At 52.3% G+C, this 17,069-nt stretch overlaps 2 protein-coding genes and 1 long non-coding RNA gene across 8 annotated transcripts in view; 1 reads left to right on the forward strand and 2 right to left on the reverse strand.

Moving 5' to 3' along the window:
- Positions 1–1,380, reverse strand: part of LOC114898988 — a 21,219-nt gene extending 19,839 nt beyond the window's left edge. The window contains exon 1 of the long non-coding RNA XR_003794496.1: positions 1,198–1,380. This is a non-coding gene — a long non-coding RNA (uncharacterized LOC114898988). The remainder of the gene's footprint in view (positions 1–1,197) is intronic.
- On the forward strand, positions 1,370–16,304 carry PIK3IP1 (phosphoinositide-3-kinase interacting protein 1). 4 transcript variants are annotated; one of them, XM_029229193.1, is made up of 6 exons: positions 1,370–1,661; positions 2,592–2,708; positions 2,799–2,918; positions 3,801–4,001; positions 4,102–4,180; positions 16,084–16,304. In XM_029229193.1, the coding sequence occupies exons 1-6, from the start codon at positions 1,589–1,591 to the stop codon at positions 16,148–16,150; spliced, it is 657 nt and encodes a 218-aa protein (XP_029085026.1). In that variant the 5' UTR covers positions 1,370–1,588; the 3' UTR covers positions 16,151–16,304. The 4 variants fall into 4 exon arrangements, with proteins under 4 accessions (XP_029085026.1, XP_029085035.1, XP_029085017.1 ...); XM_029229202.1 differs by lacking the exon at positions 16,084–16,304 and adding an exon at positions 13,110–13,171; XM_029229184.1 differs by lacking the exon at positions 16,084–16,304 and adding an exon at positions 10,610–12,253.
- The window catches only part of LIMK2 (LIM domain kinase 2), a 53,756-nt gene continuing 51,494 nt past the window's right edge, over positions 14,808–17,069 (reverse strand). Inside the window, exon 15 of one of the 3 annotated variants that reach the window (XM_029229163.1) lies at positions 14,808–15,203. In XM_029229163.1, the coding sequence (XP_029084996.1) occupies positions 15,059–15,203 (145 nt within the window). In that variant the 3' untranslated portion in view covers positions 14,808–15,058. The remainder of the gene's footprint in view (positions 15,204–17,069) is intronic. The other 2 variants (XM_029229156.1, XM_029229172.1) reach the window with 2 other exon arrangements.

Below are 17,069 nucleotides of genomic sequence, written 5' to 3' on the forward strand. Positions count from 1 at the left end.
GTTGTAGGAGGTTCTTAAAATTTTTGTAAAATTAATAAAAGCATTAAAAAGACACCTGAATATTATGTTAGAATTATTAAGTTATAAAATTTTGGCGTATCTGTGTATATATGTGTGGGTGTGAGAGTAAATTTACAGACTGCATACGGTGTGATTCCCAGTGGACACCAAGTCAGGAGTCAGAGGATCACAAGCTTGTGTGGGGAGTTAGGAGAGTGATTGCAAAAACAAAGCAACATGTCTTATTTAATGGATGGAAGGAATCAAACATTGTCGGCAAACATCTCCAAAGAGTAAACTAAATGTATCTTTCTGTCCTTTCCGTGTCTGAAATCTGAGTGTAGTGAATCCAAATTCACTTCAGATTAGTTGGTTTGACATTAGCTTTCTTCCTTGAGAAAGCTTTTGACATTTATGTAGTAAAGTTTTCTTCTTTTCCCTCCTCCCTAAATTACTGCCTGCAAGATGCAAGACCTCAGATCCAAACAGTCTCCCATTTCTATTTTGAGATTTGCCTGAGTCACAAGGTAATCTTGGCAAATCACTCTGCTCTATCTCTTAGTTTACTGAGGCTGCCTGGGAACTGGAGCTGTCAGCCAAACAGGAAGAGAGCTGTGTTGCCTAACTCCAGAAGGTCTCAGTCCTATGGATGTGGTGAGGTTTAATGATGGATATAAACGGCTGCAGATGGAATTCCCACAGGGTGGGGGTGGCGGGGGGGAAGGCAAACATTTTACTTCCTCTTTAGGAACTCAGGGCTGGTAGAAAGGCCAGACTATTAAATATAGCTGAGCAGATATCTCAATGTGTCTGCAAGACATGTGTTTCCAACTAAAGAGACCCCTTCTGTATTCCTACTTATTCCTACTATATATGACACCCCAAACCCCAAATATAAGCAAAGGTATGTGACTGATCTGACCCTGGCAAAGTTACACTATTTAAAAAAAAAAACAGTGTTTATAAACATGTATAAACTACAAAGGCCCTTTTTCTTTTTCAAGAATGGGTGTAAAGAGCTGCTTCTACCTGGATGCTCTGATTCGTGCCCCATCCACGGTCTCAAGTTCCTCCTGGTTGTGTAGCTAGCATGTTCTCCCTAAGTGGTTCTGCCTTAGTCACTGTGATTCTAAACTCCCTGCCCCCACCCCCACCCCCAGTGATGCCTCTTGACAAAATTATTCTTTCTGTACTCACACAAATGGAAACAGAAGAGATGAAAGGCCCCGGGGATGCAGACAGTGCAGGTCTCAAGCTGAACCACTGCTAAGCACAACCTGAACTTTTCGGCCTCTCTTCGCTTGGCTGAGTTCCTCTCCTGACTCAGGGTAGAGAGATGAGCCTGGCATTGGAGGCTTAGGACCCAGGGGGCGCCTTTCAGCCGAGAGAAAAAAAAAAAAAAACAAAAACCATCTCGCTGCAGCAAGCTGGCTGGGAAGCTCCCAGTTCTAAAGAGAGGCTGTTTACCAGAAGAGCATAACAAGGGCAGGTCTGACTGCAAGGCTGGGAACGGGAGGCAGAGCCGCCGCCAAGGGGACCCCGGTTGGACCCTGGTTGGTCAGTGATCTGCAGGACGAAGGAGGTGAGGATGCTGTTGGCCTGGCTGCAAACAATCCTCGTCGTCAGCAACATGCTCCTGGCAAAAGCCTATGGATCTGGAGGTGAGATTACTATCTTTCCTTTCTGCAGCAACTTAATGAAGCAGAAAGGGTAGAGCTCCCTATTTCCCAAGCAGGAAGGAAGATGACAGGAAACGAAGCTTTTAGCAGGTTCCTGTTGTCCCATGAAAGCCTTTTTTTTTTTCCCCTTTCTCCTTTCCCTGCCAGGAGCTTGCAGCTCCATCTTTGCCATTAAGAACAAAGGCAAGTAGCCACTTTCTCTTTCCTTTTCCTTGCCTGTGGCTCATGAATGGATGGAACTTGGGGGTCCATCTCCCCTACTCCTAAGTACTGTTCTTTTCAGGGGCTTTGCACGGTGTCACCAGAGCGCAGGCCCTCCTCCCTCAGCCCCTTCCTGCGGCTCTCCTGCTGAGGCGAGTGGGAGTTTGGAGTCACATCCAGGCAGCGATGAGGCTGGTTCCCTCTGTCTGAAGCTCTCTTTTCCGTGACTGAATCAAGGCTTTTGTAGAATTCTCTTGGGAGGGAGAGTTGCCTGTGGAAGTGTGGCCACATCCGCAGAGAAGGGAACACAAGAGTTTATGTAACATGGAATGACAACACAGGGATGGATTTCGGGTCCGGCTGCCCACCGACCGAAAACTCCCATCGTCTCCAGGGAGAGACCTGAACCCAGGGCTCCCCAGCACCCTCCTGCAAAATGGCCCCAAGTTCCAGAGCAACAACCCCTTGGGTTGTGCAGTGCTTTCCGGCTTACGAAAGAGAAAGAAAAGAAAAAAGCTAATACTGAGCGTTGGGGGCCGGGCACCGGCTGGGGGCTCTTCACGCGCTCTCCCTCCCTTCTCTTTCCGGCCTCACAACCCTGCGAGGCAGACGGGGTTTTCCACGTGAGGGCAGCGTCTCCCAGCTGGGGTGGGCCCGGGCTCCCCTGCCCGCCACTCAGTGTCCTGTCCGGGGGACTCCTCTTCCTCACAGGCTGCTTCTGGGACAACGGCCACCTGTACCGGGCTGACCAGCCGTCTCCCGCACCGGGCCTCCTCTGTCTCAACTGGCTGGACGCGCAGAGCGGCCCGGTATCTGCCCCCGAGTCGGGTGAGTGCCTGTCCCGGGAGGCGGGCCTCGGGCGGGCGGGCGGCGGCTGCGTCCCGGCCCCGGCCCATGGCGCCTTCTTTCCCCTCCCAGGCGCCGGCAACCATAGCTACTGCCGGAACCCGGACCAGGACCCACGTGGGCCCTGGTGCTACGTCAGCGGCGAGGCCGGGGCTCCCGAGAAGCGGCCTTGCAAGGACCTGCGCTGCCCAGGTACCCGCCCGGGACCCCGCGCCCAGTGGGGGCCAGAGAGCCGGCAGCGCACGTGCGGCCGCGCGACGCCGGCCGGCCCCGCCCCGCCCCGCGCCGTCCGATTGGCCAGGGCTGTCTCCAGGCCGCGGGGCCCGAAGCCCATTGGCCAGCGCCGCCGCCTGGAATGAGCTCATCCTCCGCGAGCGCCTAGTAAACAACCGTGGGCCGCGAGGCCCGGCCCCTCGGCCGAGCTCCCTGACCCATGCACCGCCTGGGGAGACGCAGAGTCGCGCGTCCCGGGTCCACGCCCTTAGTGAGACCTTGGGCGTTTACGGACCTCTTGTGGAGCGTCTGCTGTGTGCTAGGCACTCAGCTCACAGCACCCCCGCCATCCCTAAGAACCAGTTTGGGGGATCTGAGCCTCAAAGAGAAGTTCAGCGATTTACCAAAGGCAGTGGCAGGGTCCAGGTTTGAATCCAAGTTTCTTAGACTCCATAGTGCGTACTTGTGGCTCCCGGCGCAGCAAGACGATTCTCTAGGATTAAATGGGATATGTAAACATATAACATAGGGATTGGCATAAAGCTTGGGCTCAACAAACCTGAGCTGCTCAGAGGAGTCATGGATTGTTTCCTGGCATAGAGGGAGGACCCATGGAGGAGGTGACAGCTGAGCTGGACCTTGGAAGATGGCAAGGATTTGAGCATATGAAGACGTGGGAGGAAGGAGAGGCCCTTTCTCATAGCCTTCCCCTCACCTTGGCCTCGTCCCAGCTATGGTGCAGCCCTTAGGCCTGGTCTTGCCCCTAGGTCTTGAAATAAGTGCGTTCTAAGGTGGGCCCCCTCGTCTGCCCCCAAACTCAAGGCACTTTCTGATGAGAGCTGTTTCCCACTTCACCTCCAGAGACCACTTTCCAGGGCCTGCCAGCCTCTACAACAGAAACCGAGGAGGTGTCTGAAGTGCCAGGAGGAGATGAGGTGCAGGTGTTTGCTCCTGCCAACACCCTGCCTGCCCAGAGCGAGGCCGCTGCCGTGCAGCCAGTGATTGGGATCAGCCAGCGGGTGCGGGTGAACTCCAAGGAGAAAAAGGACCTGGGAACCCTGGGTATGACTGTCCACCCCTGTCCTTGTGGGATTTATTGAGAAATATTTGCTGATTATCTGGGGTGGAGATAATGGTATACCTTGTGTCCTGTGCTTGGTAGGCTACGTGCTGGGCGTTACCATGATGGTGATCATCATTGGCATTGGAGCTGGCATCGTCCTCGGTTACACCTACAAGAGGTCAGTAGCTTCTCTTCTGGGCTCTCTGAGAGAGGAGAGGAAGGTCCACAAAGTCAAAGCAGACTCCTTTGTGGCATTCTTACCCATAAAGGAAGTGAGGTGTTGGAAGAGGAAAACCAGCTCAAGATGTAGAGACTTGGTTCTAGTCTTTACCAGGTGACCTTGGACAAACCCTTTCCTTTGGTGCCTTTACTCCTCACCCCAAAGCCTCCTGAGGTAGGGGTTCTTGTTCCCCATTTTACAAGTGAGGAAGCCTTCATCAGAAAGGTGAAGTAAGCTTGCTCAAGGTTATACTGCCTGGAAGTGGCTGGATTCAAACCCAGCTCTTTTGACACCACATTCCCTGCTGTCTAATCCAGCATGCCTGGTGTGGAAGTGAGTGGCCCTGCAGAAATCAGGCTGGGCTCTCATTGCAGGGACCCTGAGATTGAATTCTTTCTGTGAGTTATAAAATTCTGCTACTAGAAAAAGTTCCCAGCCACTGCTTTTGCAGTTGGGGCTTGAATGTCCTGAGCCATAAGCAGTGGGATCTCCTTTAGGACAGGAGGAAGGAAGTAAGAGGATAGGGAGTCTGTAAGCTACTCTACACCACATATGAGAAAGCCAGAGAGGCTACCTGGGAAACTCAGGGACATGACCTGTGGCTGGGACAGCAGAAGGAGGAATGCTTATTTTGAGAGGTCCCCTGAGATGCTATGTGGAAAAGGGTCTGAAAGCCAGTGACAGATGCATGATGATAAGCCAGAGTTATGCCCGTTTTAACAGCACTGGCTAACTCTGGGAAAATTATTTGCAAAATCTTGGGCAAAATCAGGGGATTTGACTTCTAGTCCAGAGTATGTGTGATGTTTCTTTTCTATGGTCTGGGAAGGCTTCCTATAAGGGAAGTGATGTGGTGGCCTGCATTTTCCAGTGGTGAAGACCACGTCTGAGCCCACAGCCCCAGTGGGTCACCCAGCGTTAAATAAACTGAGGTGTCCTTAGGGCAATGTAGTCAGCCTCCTCATTTTACAGATGGAAAAGGGGAGGTGTTGGGTAAGAATAATAACAACAATAGCAGCAGTAGCGAACATTTACCAGAGGCCAGGCACTGCTTCAAATGATACACACACTTTAACTCAATCCTCGCAATCACCCCTTATGAGGTAAATGCTGTTATTATCCCCAGTTTACAGATTAGGAAACTGAGGCAAGAGAGGATATGTACCTTGCTTGAGGTCACACACCTAGCATTTGGTGGAGTTAAGTCTTAGCCCTGCCACTAACTAGCGATCTGTGTGACTTTGGGCAAGTTGCTTCTGTTTGCTACTCCAGGGCACTGCTGTAGCTGAGGCATGCGACTGCCTGGCACATAGTAAGTGGTCAGTAAACCATAGCTATTTTTCTTTTCTGTAAAATGTGGGTACTGCACTAGCACTCTCTGGGCCCCAATGCTTCTCTGATCGTCTGTGATTCAGGAAGCACAGGTTCAGAGAGGGGAAGTATTGACCTGAGAGTGTCTCCTGACTCCCAGTGCAAGGTTGCTGCCCTCAGTGGGATGGTTGACGTGGCAGGTCCAGGGGCACCTGCTTGTCATTTCACAGAGTCAGAGGAAATGATGGGGAGACCCTGGTTATAGTTCGTAGTCAGACCCAAACTGTGTTGGCTGAGTCTAGCTGTTGAAATATTTCCTCCTTCTTCAGCCACTGGATAGCAGTTGGCTCTCCTCCAATCCTGTGACAGTGTCCAGGCCTCCAGGTGCGTGAACTGACTGCTAAACGTCCTTAATTGCAAGCTCAGTTCTTAGGCCCAATGAGGAAGCCAAGCCTTTTTCTTCTAGATTTGTTCCTTCAGGCTGTCACAGAATTGCCCCAAGGCCTTGTGTTTATTTTCCTGTAAACTCAGGGCGAGGCACCAAGTCACCAGATTCCCCGTCACTAACCATCGGACCACCCCTTCCCTCGGCAGAAGTGCTCTGAGCACAGACTGTACAACAGGAAACCGCATGTGGGCTGGAGGCAAGCTCTCAGCCCCCATCTCTCCCCAGAGTCAGAAAACAGTGTTCTGGAAAGCGCTGTTGAGCGCAGGTCCTGCTGCTTCCCTGCACCTCCGTTTCTTGTTTCTTGTCTGTTCAGTGGGGCTGTATCCCCACTCCACACACACACATACCCACCCCAGATTACCATTAAGTATTACGTGTAAACAGTAGAACACCAATCAGGTTAAATAACCACTAGCTGCCAGCATTTATTGCATGCTTTCTTAATAAGCGAGGCCCCACTGAATGCCCTTCCCTGATGATCACGCCCAAGCCTCAGGACCACACTAGAAGGACCACTTTTACACCGTTTTACAGTGAGGAGCTGAGAGCCAGGGAAGTTAAGTGCTGTGTCCAAGCTACACAGCCAATAAGGTGTGTCTAAGGATTGCCAGTATCTCCCAAAAGTCCAGCGAGGCCCAGGAACTTCATACCAATTTGCATTGGATTGCATAGGACAGTAGGAAAAATTGGAACTTTCAAAATAAAATAGCTGGGTTTAAAAGTTAGAAGAACCAGGATCTAGTTCTGGAACACCCAGTTCTGGGTGTGACAGTGGACAAGTCATTTACCTTCTCTGATTTCCTCATATGTAAAATAGGGGCAGGAGGTTAGTGATGATACTCCCAGCTCTAACGTTGCCTAAAAAAAGACGATATTACCTGGTGGTGGCTGCAGGCAGTACTGAGTTCAAATCCCAAATCCACCATTTGCTTGAATAAATGATTAAACCTCTGTGCATCTGCCTTCCCATCTCTGAAACAGAGATCCTAATAGATGCCACATAGGTTTGTTGTGAGGGTGAAATTAGTGTAGTTTGGGCAGACAGTTGGTGTTCCTAACCTTAGCTGCCTTGAGGAACTTGTCCTGAGCAGCAGTGTGGCACAGCACTGCTTCTGACTGAGAAGGGAACAGTGGCTCAGAGTTACATAATAATTTGAAGGAACCCGTGTTACCTGAAGGAGGTCTCGGGTGCCTCCAGTCACCCCCCCAAAGAGGATGTCAGACACAGGCAGCAGCTCTGTCCACACCTGCTCTCTCTGGCCAGCCCAGCTCCCGGTCCTGGCCCCAGAGCAGTCAGGATAGAATTACTGCAAGCCATGAGCCCCCCTATCCCCCTCCCCACAAAGGCCAGGGAGAGAGCTTTCCCCTGGCCGGGAGGGGCAGGCAGGTAGCAGGCTTCCTCTCAAGGGAGGCAGGGCAGCAAGTGGGGGCGGTGAGGGCTCAGCCTGGCGGATCTTTGTCCTGGTTGTCTGGGCCACAGAGGTTCAGGTGGCCAGTCTGCAGCTCCCTGCCCCTGCCACTGCCCCTGCAGCGTCCGTGCTCTGGCTCTGGAGGGAGTATTTATTTTCTGATACAAAGGCAAGGGAAAAACTGTAAGTCAACACCACTCTGCCTGCTTAAGAGAGGAGCTGAGTCAGTGAATAAGTCTTTTGTTCTTTCTTGGCTGCCAGACAACAGCCTGGCTGCCCCCCCTACCCCCAAAAGGTGGTGAGAAGGGGCTGAGCCGCCTGGTGGTCAGTGCAGCAGGCCTGCTGGCCTCTCTCAGACCTCAGAAGGGGCTGGGGGCAGCCTCCACACCTCCAGGACTCACAGGCACCATTAACAGGAGGCACGTGGGGTTGGGTGTGTTTTGAGGCTTCTAAATGGAAGAGACTGTCATCCAGATGAGTCCCAGCACCTGCTTCCTTCATTACCCTTGGCTGCTCTTCCAGCCCGGCTCTGCCCCATTAATCCAAATTGATTTTTCCCCGCTAAAGCAGCAGTACCCAACCGTTTTGGCACCAGGGACCGGTTTCATGGAAGACAGTTTTTCCACGGACGGGGGTGGGGGGGGGGGGCCATGGTTCAGGCGGTAATGCGAGCGATGGGGAGCGGCAGAAGAAGCTTCGGCTTATTTGCCCGCCGCTCACCTCCTGCTGTGTGGCCCAGTTCCTAACAGGCCACAGACCTATACCAGTCCACGGCCTGGGGGTTGGGGACCCCACCCCTGCCCTAAAGACTTGTGTATGATGCAGCCTGACCATTATCAACGGCTCGGCTGACCACAGCTGGATGCTTGATAAAGGAGGTAGCTGAGGAAAGCAGGGCTTTGGAGTCAGACTCCAAAGCCTCACTTTCTTCTATAAAATGTGGGTGATATTTGCAGTCTTGCAAAGTTGGGTGGAAAGTGAACAAAGATGGTACATGTATAAAGTGTGTGGCATCCAGTAGGTGCATAGGTAGCTCTTCTCATGCTGGATGATGGGAAGGCCATTTCCTGGCACCTTAGTGGGTCCTCAGGAAGCATGAGTTCCTGCTTTCCCTCTTCCTCCAGCCCCTTAGATTTTGAAATTCAGGCCTGGCCCAAGACTCCTGGCAAATACTTTCCTTCTTTTGTAAATGGCCTTTTGGTCTTCTGCTGGCTTGGGGGCTCCCTTAATAAAATTAAACTGAGACCTTCCAAGTTTCTCCCTACATGGGCAGACTTGAAGAATCTAGCATTTTGTTTTATTACAGAGGTAGGTGTTTTCTTCGATGCGGCGGCAGCTGTAACCAATGGGCAGTGCCCAGGGGCAAAGTGAATCTCAGGCTGTGAGTGGGGATGCATTTGGTCCAGACAGCCCTGTCCTCATGGCCCTCCATGGCCCCTCTGGGTGCTCTGGGAGGTCCTCTGCTGCGGGGGGTGGTGGTGTCCAGTACAGAGCCTGATGAGCATGGGTAGGAGCTGCAGGCTTACACATTCAGAAACTCGGCCACCCAGGGTGAGTCAGGGAGATGAGCTTACAGGTTTGCCTTCTGTGACCTTACAGTGAGAAATAGGGAGTCAGGGCACATGTCATGTGTGGGATCTCACAGAATGTTAGGGTCCGTTTAGGTTAACAAGTCCAACTCCCTGTTTTACAGATGATGAAATGAAGGCCCCAAGAGAAGGGGAGTGGCTGAGGTCACACAAATAATACTCACCTTGGCTGGTCAGTAGGAGAGTTCCCTTGGGAACCCAGATTAAGATAACGTTGCTTGGTGAGTCAAGTCGTTTTCAGGGCAAATCATAACAGCCTCCTATGAGTTTTACAGCAGTTCCACTGTTTTTGAAATGCTTTCCCATCCATTATCTTATTTGGAGGCAGATATTATCCCCATTTTACAGATGAAGAAACCAAGGCTCCCCGAGGCCAAGTGTCACACAGCCAAGGCTGGGCTGCTCCAAGTACAGACAACTGGTTTATTTAAAGACAGTTGTGAGGTACCTGTGCCAGCTTTTCCCTGTCCAGCCCCTGCTGTTTTCTCAGTGTTACTCTCCAGTCTCTGGACACTTTTGTCATCGCACCTCACATGGTGATGGCTGTGTAATCCATCTGATCTCGGCCGTCTCCCCAGGGAGTCTGAAGCAGGCCTGTGTTGCTGCACCAAGCCATCCATTGGCTACTTGTTTCAAGGCCTCTTTGGGGTGGGCTCCTTCCGGAAAGATTTCCTCTGACAGCTGAGCCCACGTATCTAGTTGCTGTGTCAGACGATGCTGACCTGCGTGCTGGGGGCTGGTTCTGGTGTGCAGTGTGCTAGGCACACACCAAGCCCTTTGGCTTGCAGTGGGGGTGGCCTGGTCCCATGGGGTGGGCAGAACATGTGCAGCTGGAAGACGGTGTGTGAGTCTCTGCCCCACTGTTTCTTTGGGGGTGACCCTGATCGGGTCAGAACTTCTGTTGAGCATCAGCCTGAGTCTGACAGACTTGGGTTTGAGCCCACCATGTCATTCGGAGAGTTCAGTTTCTCTGGACTTATTTCCTCATCTATAAAATGAATGATAAGACCCAGTTGTTAGGGTTCTGAATGAAGTGAGATAACGCTCGTAAAGCTCTTAGCATGGAGCGAGCACTTCATGTGAGTGAAATGGGGCAATATCAGGGCCTGATTGGGTCACTGAGCACCATGAGAATTGGAAGGCGTGTGAAAACTCAGGGTCCCATGGTCATTGTCTCCCATTGACCTGAGCAGCCCTCAGAGTCCTTTTTGGCCCCTGCATGGTCCCTGTTTCTAGCCAGGGCTCACAGCTTCTGGAAATTTTGGATAAGATGTCTCAGAACAGGATGGTCAGGTCAGTTTTCTGGACAATTTTATAGGTGAGGGCTGAAAATTCTCTGGGTCTTGTGGCACCTTGGGCTGAAAAAGCAAAACTCCACCTTGCTTTAAGAGTCTCTTTCCTACACAGTATCTTCATTGAGCCCCACTGCAGCTGTGTGAGGTTCATGCAGATGAGGTTTAGGGGCTCCTTGCTGAGTTAAGGCAGTCTGGCAGAACAGAAATCTAGGCCATGAGCCACTGACTGGCTGTGACCATGGCCAGCCCCTGCCCCTGCTGGGCCTCAAGATGCCACCTTAGGAGCAGAGCCATGCAGGAGGCACAGCCTGAACGCTTCCCTCTTCTCCTGCCAGGGGCAAGGACCTGAAAGAGCAGCATGAGCGAAAGGTGTGTGAGAGGGAGATGCAACGAATCACCCTGCCCTTGTCTGCCTTCACCAACCCCAACTGTGAGATAGTGGATGAGAAGACCATTGTGGTCCACGCCAGCCAGACTCCAGTTGACCTTCAGGAGGGCAGTGCCCCCCTCATGGGCCAGGCGGGCACTCCAGGCGCCTGAGCCCCCCATGATGGGCAGGAGCCCATGCAGACAGTGGTGCAGGACCACCTACCCACCTACAGCTGGGAGGATCTACACTTTTTGTTGTGGTTAAAAACCCCCACTTATTTTTTTGGTTTGTTTTTGGTGAATCCTAAGACAAGCAGGTGGTACTGTGGGCTGAGGGTGAGGCTGGGTGGGGTCCTACCGATGCTGTTTCTCCATCCCATGGAGCAGGATTTTGCCCGTGAATGGAGGCAGCGGCAGTCCCCACAGCAGTGCTGCCAACAGGGCCTTCCAGTGCCCCGGAACTGAACCAGGGATGGACAGGGAGCTCCCCCAGCTCCTCTGTGCTTTATTGTCCAAGATGGCCTCAGCCTCTGCCTCCCCATGCGTTCTCCTTGGGCTTGAGTGGTGCACACCGTTATTCACAGTTCAGGTCATGTAGGTTGAGAGGCGGTGTTTAAAAAAGATATTTAGTTTTTTAAATATTTGGGATGCAATTCCCTGCAGACCTCTGAGAAATGGAAATAAGTCTGTACGAAAGTCAGAACTGTGGGTTGAGAACGGGATCTAGGCGGGGGGGCTGCTGGCAGTGATGTGCCTTGACAACCGTGGGCTGGGCCCAGGGACTCTTCCTGTTTTGAAAGGAAAGGAAGGGAAGAATCGCACTGAACATTCCACTTAGGAAGAGGGTAAAGAAGTATCTGCAGCTGCCTCAGGCCACAGGACCCGAGTGGACCTGGGGTGTCCCAGACGGTCTCTCTTCGGGGTGGACAGTGACCTTTCATTCTTCAGGGGTGAGACAGCAGCCAGCTAACCTACGGGAATGACACTGTGGGTGAGGCCTTGTGAACTGCTTCTGAGAGGTTAACCTGGAAACCCACTCGGAGGCAGGGTGATGGAGGGGGCTTCAGGACTTGGCGCCTGCCTCGGCCCAAATCTGCAGGTGGCTCTGTAGCCTCCAGGCCAGCGCCTTCCTGTGGGGTCAATAGGGCAAGGGCCACGACCCCTAACTTGTAAAATAATCATAGAACCATTGAGGGACCTTAGGGTTCCCGAAGCCTTTTGGACAGAGGGGCCAGAAGTGGAAACTGACATTCAGGGTCACAGAGGAAGCTACCAGCACGGCCAGCCCTGAGGCCCTGATATCACGCTCGGAGGCCTTAGCACTGCTTTCCGTCCAGAGCTTCCTTCCCAAAGCCCTGCCACTGCCTCACATGGAGAGGGGTTAGTGGGGCCCAGTCTCTCCGGCAGGCTGTTCCTGGAAGTGATTTGCTGAGGGGACCTAGGCCTCAGGGGGTCCCTTGTTGATAGAGATGCAGAAGAGAACATTACTGGTTTCTACTTTTCTATAAAAGCATTTCTCTGTGTACATGTTTTATATACCTCATTCTGACACCTGCCTATAAAGTGCAGGAAATTGCTCTGCATTTGACTTATATAAATAAAAAAAAGACGACTCCATATTGTCAAGTTTTTGTGGGGTATCAGGACCCTCCTCCCCAAAGTTGGGAAGTTTTTGGTTACCTTGTCAACACCTGCATGGCAAGCTCTGGCTCTCTGTCCTTCACTCGGGCCCTGCACCTAGGAGGCAGCAGCAGCTGGATGGTTGGGAACTGCAGCCTCCGTGTTTGGGCGTCACAATCAGGAGCTTTTCAGGTCAAAGTTGCAGGAAAGAGGGTATGTGGCATCCCAAAGGAGGCTGGTCACTGCAAATCCTCTCCCCGTCAGCATTCTTTCCGAGGTGGAGATAGTTAAAACGAACATCCAGGCAGCCCCTGGCAGGGGCTGGAGACGGGGTGTTGGGTGGTGGTGCTGTAGCAGCCGAAGGAGGGATAGGTGTGCAGATGGGGGAGGAGTCTCTGGGCTCCCAGGAGCAGCTCTGGGCTGTGGAAGGTCCCTGCGGGGGTGGTTCCTAGGGCTCCAGAAGAAGCTACCAATGGGAGTTCGTTGGGTTTTTTAACAGGGACTTAGCAGTAGGTTCTCAGCCTCTAGGAACACTTAGGGTGACCTCTGCCCATACTCAGACACTGCTCTGTACTTCTAGAAGCAAGGGGCACCCTAAAGCATCAGTTTTTCCAGGAAGCAGATCCTGCCCTTCAGGTGGACTCCAGCTTTTGGAGAAATCACCTTTGGGTATGTGGATGCCTAGTGTGCCCGGGATCCTACAAGCCAGATCGCAACATCTTGCCCAGCCATCACCCTCCACGACAGACCCCATGTGCAGAAGCAAGAAACAGGTCTCCCCCTGAGTACTTGCAGGGAAACACCAGGGGTGGGGGTGACTTGCATGCATTTCTTCCCTTAATGAAGGTGGCACCCAGCCCCGCAGAGGACTCCAGGATAGCCTGGCTATGGGAGTGCACAGATGTCAGAGGGCGGCAGCATATGGCCCTGAAGGGATGACTCAGGCAGGAGGTGGGAGTCAGACCTGCTGCAAGGCCGGGGCTGCCTCAGGTGGGTCATGCATGTTCTCTGGAGCAGGCTGGTGTCTGTGTAAGGAGGGGAATCAGAGGTGGGGGGCACGAGAAGTCCCTGCCATGGGGTCAAAGTGGCCAGCACACGCTCCACGTGCATCTCCCTGAACCAGGCCGCAAGTCACTCTCTCACTCTCAGCACGGTCGGTTATGTTAACTGCTTAATTTATTTGGTCTGCTCGATGGCCCCGCTTGGGCCCACTCCCCCACACTTGTGGGGACCGCTGAGGCACCACACAATGCTGGCCTTCCCGCTGCCGGGAGCCCAGGGCTCGACCCTACAGCAAACCTGCACACTCCACACTTAAGTATGGTCTAGACAGCAAGGAAACTCTGGCCAGAGGTGACATCTAGTCCCACAACTCATCAGGTCTATGTACAGCGTTTCACATAACACCCCACAGATATAACAAGATAGTCTGAACAGCAACCGTTCTCCTGCATCACTCCCACCCACCTCCTCCCCCCCCAATATAACCACCATCGCAGTAAGTTCCCAAACCCACTCCTAATCTGTTAAATATGGTGCAAGGTCCCACTTATGGGGAGGCAAATCTACTTGTATTCAAGACCCCCACCCTAGCTCTGGAAGCCAGGGTAGAGGGTGTCCCCTGGGCTTTTCAGCACCCACAGCTGTGAGCTGTGGCTCAGGAGGCTGGGGCCAGGAGCTCATGAGCTGGGCCAGCCAACATGGGAGGTAGAAGCCAGAGAGCCCGGCTCGGGGAGATGTCCCCCCCCAGCACCTCCGCTCTGGGATTCTGCCACCACATCTTGCCACCCAAGCTGCTGCCTGGATCAGGCACAGTGAGGGGTGAGCATCGGCTGCCACGAGGACAAGGCTGGGAGACTGCTGAGATTCCCAGCACCCCGCCCCATACACTGGGCCTGCGACCAGCCACACTGTCCTCCAGAACCCACCTAGCAAAATCCCAGGCTCCTGAGGTGCCTACCAGGGTGTGAGTGACAGCAGCCAGGATACTAGAGCTTTCTAGCGGGCAGGGCCTCTTTCCTTCCAGCCCCAGCCTCTTCCTGCACTTGTGGCTGACTGCTTGTGGGAGGCAGAAAGGAAGTTCCCAGCCAGTCTCCAGCCGCTCAGTTTGAGAACACGGGGGGAAGCTCCCCCTCGAGCTGATGTGGCCCCTGGGCCCGGGAGGTGAACAGAAACCAGCCCTTCCCCTGACTCCTGGCCGGACACACTACAGACCGACTAAGGGACCCTTCAAAACCTACTCCCTTGACCCTGCCCAGGGGAGGGCAGGATGTGGCGTGGAAGGGGGTAGCACCACTGTCACTTCACATCCTTGGATGGCCGCTCACTCTGCCACGCTCTCATGAGAAGTCCTTCTGCACCAGCTGGATCAGAGGCTTCAGAGCCCACAGGAAGGTGCACCTGGGATCCTGCCCAGCAGGTCCAGGTCACAATGATTAGTGTAAGCAAGAGCCTCCCGGAATCCACTGCCAGGGAGTTCCCGAGTGGTCATGAGTAACAGATTCCTCCTGGCACGGGGACCAGGCTTTTTTTTTGTTTGTTAGTTTGTTTTCTTCTTCACAGCTTTCAGGCGAGTGTTGGATTTAGACAGTAACCAGGCCCCAGAACCTGTGGAGGTGGCTTCCCCGGTGCTGCACCCGCTCGCCTCCTGGGGAGGTAGTAGGGATGGCTGGTTCTGCTTCTAAACAAGCTGCCAATCCACAGGAAGCGCGGAAGGCCCTGCCCACAGCAGGGATGGGGCGCAGAGGGGGCAGTGCTGGCTGTGGAACGCCCCCCCGCAGGGGGCTGGGCCGGGGCTAGGGGGGAGAGTCCCGGGTCAGGCCATATTGCACTGTCACTGTGTGGTCCAGCTCCTCCAGCTCTGCAGGCAGTGGGATGCCCAGGTCCCCAAGGTACAGGGAGAGGGCCTCAAAGGAGTCCTCCAGTTTGGAGAATGCTGGTCTAGAAAGAAGAGGAGTTGGAGACAGGTGAGATACGGGGGTGGTGGCGGGGGGAGAGAAAGGGTGGCACAGAAGGCACCCAGGCCTGCGGCTCCACTGCTTCCTGGGTGTCTGACCTTGGGCAAGCCCCTTGACCTTGGTGTACCTCTGTGGGAAACAGGGGTCATGTAACTGTGTAGGATGTTGCTGTAAAGATGAGAGATAATAACACTGGGAGAAGGCTGGTCTGGCAGCTCAAAAAAAGCAAGTCCAGGAGAAAAAAAGCCCATCCCACGTCTTGGAGAAAATGCAACCATCACAGGTGGGACTGGACTAAGTACCCTTTTAAAGATCCTTTCCAGTCCTCAGACTGTTTCCACATCAATGGATCTGCCCCGGGAGGGGCATTTCATAGACTCTGGTAGCCCTTCCCAAGGAGTAAAGCAAACGCCTGGCTCCTAGTGCCCTGGAGACAGCTCAGCTGCCCTGGAACCCGACACCTCAGGCTTACTCTCCCGCCTCCTCCTTGATTCTGCTTAGATATCTTGTCACCTTCTTGGCAAGGCCTACTCTGTATAACTTGCACCCTAAACAATCCTCTTTCCTCGGCTTGACCCCTTTTTCCATAGCATCTGTCACTTCCTCATATGCAACACAGTTTGTCATATCTATTGTTTATCACTTCCCCTTGTTAGAATGTGAGTCCCCGGAGGGCAGGCCCCTTGGTTTTGTTCACTGCAGCATCCCAGAGCTTACGAACACAGCATCTGGCACGTGGTAGGCACTCAGTAATATTGTCTGAATTAAACAGACATTTACAATGACTGAGAAGGGATATTAGCAAACGAATATTGTGTGGCTTAACATTTTCTCCTCATGCTCTTGTTCTGGTGTGACTGAAGGATTTTGGTCCTTTGGTCCATGAAGGAACAAGATTCAGAGCCTCCCACCAGCAAATCCCAAGTCTAAAGTGGATCTTCGGAAATCATTTAAAAATAAAGGTTGGGGGCTTCCCTGGTGGCACAGCAGTTGAGAGTCCGCCTGCCAATGCAGGGGACATGGGTTCGAGCCCTGATCTGGGAAGATCCCACATGCCGCAGAGCAACTGGGCCTGTAAGCCACAACTACTGAGCCTGCGCGTCTGGAGCCTGTGCTCCACAACAAGAGAGGCCACGACAGTGAGAGGCCCGTGCACTGCGATGAAGAGTGGCCCCCGCTTGCTGCAACTAGAGAAAGCCCTTGCACAGAAACGAAGACCCAACACAGTCAAAAATAAAAATAAATAAATTAAAAGAAGGCTCAACATTAAAAAATAAATAAATAAAAAAACAAAATCAACGTAACTATTTAAAAAAAAATAAAAAAATAAAAATAAAGGTTATGTGCAAACTGTTATCTTCGGGGGGATGGAGCTGGGGAGTGGGGAGTGCTGAGGGGCACATTGCTCAGGAGATTATAGAAAACGTATACTTCCTGTCCTATATATTTTGGTAATGTTTGAATTTGTTTTTTAAAAGAAACATAATTTTTGATAGCAGAAGCACAAAGGTTCTAGTTTTCTAATGCACAAACTTAAAAAGACTCAGAATAACTTTGGTAATAATGAAAGCTATAACCTGAGAAGAATAAAGGTAATTTTAAAAGATTTCTTTAAAGGAAGAAAATGGCTAAACGCATAAAGATGCTCACAGTAGTAACACCTATTGTAAGAAGAAACTGGAAAAACCTGAACATCTACATTATGTATATTATGTGTTCATACAGTCTCCTAGTGAATTCCGTAGTCAACAAAAATGATAATCTGGAATACTGGGTAGTGACAAAATGCAGAGCAAAATGTAAAACTTTTCTCTATTTGACATTATAAATGTACAAAACATATGTATTT

Source organism: Monodon monoceros, unplaced genomic scaffold (genome assembly GCF_005190385.1).
Source record: "Monodon monoceros isolate NGI ecotype Baffin Bay Population unplaced genomic scaffold, NGI_Narwhal_1 Super_Scaffold_1, whole genome shotgun sequence".
Taxonomy (NCBI): Eukaryota; Metazoa; Chordata; class Mammalia; order Artiodactyla; family Monodontidae; genus Monodon; species Monodon monoceros.